Source organism: Lathyrus oleraceus, unplaced genomic scaffold (assembly GCF_024323335.1).
Source record: "Lathyrus oleraceus cultivar Zhongwan6 unplaced genomic scaffold, CAAS_Psat_ZW6_1.0 chrUn1057, whole genome shotgun sequence".
Taxonomy (NCBI): domain Eukaryota; kingdom Viridiplantae; phylum Streptophyta; class Magnoliopsida; order Fabales; family Fabaceae; genus Lathyrus; species Lathyrus oleraceus.
Window position 1 is genome coordinate 17501 of NW_026113448.1, and position 5559 is coordinate 23059.

The following is a 5559-nucleotide window of genomic DNA, read 5'->3' on the forward strand; positions in this document are numbered from 1 at the left end:
GAGGCATGGATCGAGGGGTAGTTTTTTTTATTTCACAAAAGAGCTGGATCATGCATATATAATATATACGGATAGAGAACTAGACCAATAGATTCACACTGGATATCTTTATCATAGAGAGATATCTTTATCATAGAGAAAAGGGTATTAATTTGTATGGTCATGTTCTCTTGAGTGGAATAAAGATAAAATAGAAATTATCTTTTGGAGAGATGGCTGAGTGGTTGATAGCTCCGGTCTTGAAAACCGGTATAGTTCGAAACAAAGAACTATCGAGGGTTCGAATCCCCCTCTCTCCTTTTTCTTGGCGAATGGATTTTTTTTATTGATTTTGGTTGGCTCCGTTTTTTCGGGCTCGGCTATATCACCACTTAGCCGAGCCCGAAAAAAGATTAGATATAAATGAATTGAAAAACAAAACCTTTTTTCAATATGATCTCCTCGACTCAACCCAATATGTATACTAAAATCAAAGTGATTCTTACGTCAAGCATTGGATTTCATGTCTCAATTAAGAGGAGTCATGGAAAGAACAGGCTCAAAATCTCTATCAATTCCTTTTTCAAATCCTGCGGCAGCTGCGCGAGCTCTTCCCGCGTGCCATAAATGACCTACGAATAGGAAGAATCCTAGAACAAAATGAGAAGTAGCTAACCAACTTCTAGGAGAGACATAATTGACTGCATTAATCTCTGTAGCTACGCCACCCACGGAATTTAAAGAACCTAAAGGAGCATGAGTCATATATTCCGCGGAACGACGTTCTTGCCAAGGCTGTATATCTTTTTTCAGTCTACTCAAGTCCAAACCATTAGGACCTCTTAGAGGTTCTAACCAGGGAGCACGCAGATCCCAAAAACGCATAGTTTCTCCTCCAAAAATGACTTCTCCGGTCGGAGAACGCATTAGATATTTACCTAAACCGGTAGGCCCTTGAGCGGAGCCTACATTAGCTCCAAGACGTTGGTCTCTAACTAGAAAAGTAAATGCTTGAGCTTGAGAAGCTTCCGGTCCAGTGGGACCATAAAACTCACTAGGATAAGCAGTATTATTAAACCAGACAAAGCAACAAGCTATAAAACCAAAAACGGCTAAAGCACCTAAACTATAAGATAAGTAAGCTTCTCCAGACCATACTAGTGCACGCCGAGCCCATGCAAAGGGTTTGGTTAAGATATGCCAGATTCCACCAAGTATACAAATGGAACCCAACCATACATGTCCCCCAATTATATCTTCCAAATCGTCCACACTAACAATCCAACCTTCTCCCCCAAAAGGGGATTTTAGTAAATAACCAAATAGAATGCTTGGACTAAGGGTGAAGTTGGTAATTTTTCTTACATCTCCCCCTCCTGGAGCCCAGGTATCATATATACCTCCAAAATAAAAAGCCTTAAATACTAGAAGAAAAGACCCTATACCTAACAAAATTAAGTGAATACCTAAAATAGTAGTCATTTTATTTCTATCTTTCCATACATAACCAAAGAATGGAAAAGATTCTTCAAGAGTCTCAGGTCCCAGAAGTGCATGATAAATACCGCCAAAGCCCAATACTGCAGAGGAAATTAAGTGAAGTACTCCAGACACAAAGTATGGAAAGGTGTCGATAACTTCCCCTCCAGGACCTACCCCCCAACCTAGAGTTGCTAGATGGGGAAGTAAAATTAAGCCTTGTTCATACATGGGCTTCTCGGGTACGAAATGAGCAACTTCAAATAGGTTCATTGCTCCGGCCCAGAATACTATTAATCCGGCATGGGCTACATGGGCCCCCAGTAGTTTACCGGATAAATTGATAAGTCGGGCATTCCCGGCCCACCAAGCAAAACCAGTAGTTTCTTGGTCACGACCAGTTAAAGCTAAAGTTCCATTAAAGAGCGTTTCCACGTGGTAGAACCTCCTCAGGGAATATAAGGTTTTCATGAGGCTGATCTTGAGTCGCCATCCACGCACGAATACCTTCGTTTAAGAGAATATTTTTGGTGTAGAAAGTCTCAAATTCAGGATCTTCCGCTGCGCGGATTTCTTGAGAAACAAAGTCATAGGCACGTAGGTTCAGGGCCAGACCGACTACTCCAAGAGCACTCATCCATAAACCAGTTACTGGTACAAATAACATAAAGAAATGTAACCAACGTTTATTGGAAAAAGCAACCCCAAAGATTTGGGACCAAAAGCGGTTAGCAGTAACCATTGAATAAGTTTCTTCTGCTTGGGTTGGGTTAAAAGCCCGGAATGTATTTGCGCCATCACCATCTTCAAATAAGGTATTTTCTACGGTAGCGCCATGAATAGCGCATAGTAGGGCAGCGCCCAATACACCAGCAACTCCCATCATATGAAATGGGTTTAATGTCCAATTATGAAACCCTTGGAAAAAGAGAATGAATCGAAATATAGCTGCTACACCAAAACTAGGCGCAAAGAACCAACCAGACTGGCCCAGTGGATAAATAAGGAATACAGAAACAAAAACAGCAATTGGACCGGAGAATGCGATTGCATTATAAGGCCGCAATTGAACAGATCGAGCAAGTTCAAATTGACGTAACATAAAACCTATTAATCCGAAAGCACCGTGAAGAGCAACAAAAGTCCACAGACCACCTAATTGACACCAACGGGTCAAATCTCCCTGTGCTTCAGGACCCCATAGTAACAACAAAGAGTGTGCTAAACTATTAGCAGGAGTAGAGACTGCTGCAGTTAAGAAGTTACAACCTTCCAAATAGGAACTTGCCAATCCATGAGTATACCATGAAGTTACAAAGGTGGTACCTGTGAACCAACCCCCCACGGCAAAATAGGCGCAAGGAAAGAGCAATAGACCGGACCAACCCACAAAAACAAAACGGTCCCTCCGTAACCAGTCATCCATAATATCAAATAAATCATTTTGATCTTTGGTAAATTTACCAAGAGCTATAGTCATAGTAATCCTCCTATTCAACTACTTCAAACCATTTCCGAACACCTCCTAGCATTTTCAGGGATGGAACCTTCGAGGCTTTTTTCATTTTATATATGATATGATTTCTCGTAGACTCTCCCTTGTTTTCGACTGGGTTTCGAATAGAAAAATTATTTTTTTGTCGATTGATATCTAATCTAGGTCAAATCCATTAACTTAATTGGCTTATTCCTTTCTATTCTAAAAAAATTCCCTAAGTCATGACTCGAAAAGTGTCTTATGACTCATAAATCCTATAAATAGATTTTTTAAAGAACTATTCCATAAACAAATGATCGATCGCTTTTATTACTCTCGTTACTAGCAGATCCCCAGACATACTACTCTGCTTTTATCAAATAAGATTATTCTTGAATCTTGTTCGTGAAATCAAAAAAAATCGTTTTCTATATTATTCGAATTTGTATGGTTCGAATTTGTATGTCTAGAAAACTACTAGAGGATCCTATATTTTACTTTCTATTTTACATTGATTTCTTTTATTGTCTTCTTTGTTCTATTTTTATTTCATTCAGATTAATCAAATTCCGACGTATACCCTTTCGTGCGGATCGAGGTAAGAAATTGGAATATTTTTCTCTATGTGCAAGTTTCGTCCATTAATTGCCTTCAAAATCTCGTATGCCTCGTATGCATAGATATGAAAACCAAATTTGGATACTCGAAGTCATGATTTGATGGATTTTTCGATTATTTTTATAGACATATCTTCAAGAAATAATAGAAATCAATTTGGATCTTTTCTTGTATTCGGAAAAAAGATATTTTGAAGTCAAATGACTTGTCTGTTGGAACTTAGAATAAGCCTTCCACTGGAGGAGAGGAGTAGCAATTGATTCCTAGGAACAATAAGATTTTATCCGAAATATCAACAGATTCTTGCAGAGTTAGAACCAAAAAGGTATTAAAAAGAAAAAAAGATCCACTGTTCGAATTTCATTTCTATCCAATTTGAATATCAGAATAGTGGATATAGTTATGATTCAATAGGTTAGGTCCACTTACTTTTTTTAGAATCTCTCCCTTTATTTGATTGGAATAATCGAAAATAGGAGTATCTGACAATTCAAGGAAATATCACATTCTAAAAAAAGAAATAATATATATAGAAAAGAATGCCATTTCCCTTTCTAACTAGAATGAGTTTACTCTATTCGAATGATAACAATAACTTAATAGAGTTTCAATTCTAAATTCGATTTTTTAATGAAATTCAACTATTCCTTCGTTTTTTTTATTTTATTACAAACAGAAACTTCTTACAAATATCAAGAATATTTGTATATGTTCCTTCAAATAGGAATACTACTGTTATCATTTTTTGATAAAAAAAAGCCCTTTATCGGATTTGAACCGACGACTTACGCCTTACCATGGCGTTACTCTACCACTGAGTTAAAAGGGCGCCGTTTGAGTCAATTCCCGAATACAGAATAAGCCAATATGAATATGAGTTTAGTACATCTATTTGTTACTGCATATACTTATTATATATATACGAAATATATATATAAATCAGATTTATATATATGTACATAGATCTATTTTTTGTACCAACTCATTAATGAACAAAAAATTGGATTGACGAGTATAGTGAAAAAAGAATTTATTCATATTGGATTTGATAAATATCACTGGAATTCAATTTTTCAAAACCGATTCGAATTGAAGTCATCTTCATCATAACACGAAATTAATTTCATTGATACATGTACCCCTAATTCAAATATTTCTGAATCTTTGATAAATGGATTCTATCCTGTCCCTCAACTGAATTCTTATTGATCTTCATCCTTTTTTACTCAATTTCCAGATTCATTCTCGTTTTTTTATTTCCCGACTTAGTGTGAAATAGAAATATACCTAATTCAATCTTCTTAACACTGAATGAAAGTGAAAGAAATAAGGTGTTAATGCCCCCCTGTTCCAGCAAATCAATCATTTCCAGAAAGGATTCTATGTTTATTTTGGTTTGTTTCGCATTACTTCGTTTTATTTTGTATTTTGTTGAATTATAGATTGGTGATTGGAATGAACAATTTCGAAATCGAAAGGATTAATCAAAAAATTGTAAGGAATTCTGAAAGATGAGAAGATCCTTCTGATCGAATCATTATATTGACAATTTCAAAAAACTGTTCATACTATGAACATAGTAGAATGGAGGTCGGGGAAGGATGCCCCCATCGTCTAGCGGTTTAGGACATCTCTCTTTCAAGGAGGCAACGGGGATTCGACTTCCCCTGGGGGTAGGGTACTACGAAAGGAAATGGATCAGGGATTATCAATAAAGACTAAATTGGATTCTTCCTGGGTCGATGCCCGAGCGGTTAATGGGGACGGACTGTAAATTCGTTGGCAATATGTCTACGCTGGTTCAAATCCAGCTCGGCCCAAAAATATTTCTGGATCCACCATGAAATGATAGAACCCATTTGGTGTTCTCTTAAAATCACCAATGGGTTCGGATACAGAAGATTAGAATCTCGAGTCCTATGTCTTTTTTCCATATTACTTACATATTTTTTCCACAAATTCTGATTTTCCAAATTCCTATCGGGATCTGTAAGTTTAAAGTCTAA

The 5559-nt window shown here is 36.9% G+C and overlaps 1 protein-coding gene and 1 non-coding gene across 2 annotated transcripts in view; both read right to left on the minus strand.

Annotated features, from left to right (window-relative positions):
- Positions 1-4478, minus strand: part of LOC127115100 (photosystem II CP43 reaction center protein-like) — a 7048-nt gene extending 2570 nt beyond the window's left edge. The window contains 2 exon segments of the mRNA XM_051046743.1: positions 1-1884; positions 1886-4478. The exon segment at positions 1-1884 is cut by the window's left edge and continues 2570 nt beyond it. Of these exon segments, the coding sequence (XP_050902700.1) occupies positions 508-1884; positions 1886-2938 (2430 nt within the window). The 5' untranslated portion in view covers positions 2939-4478 and the 3' untranslated portion in view covers positions 1-507.
- Positions 4311-4382, minus strand: TRNAT-GGU (transfer RNA threonine (anticodon GGU)). The gene has a single exon. It is a non-coding gene; the product is annotated as a tRNA-Thr (tRNA).
- Positions 4479-5559: the final 1081 nt, after the last annotated feature.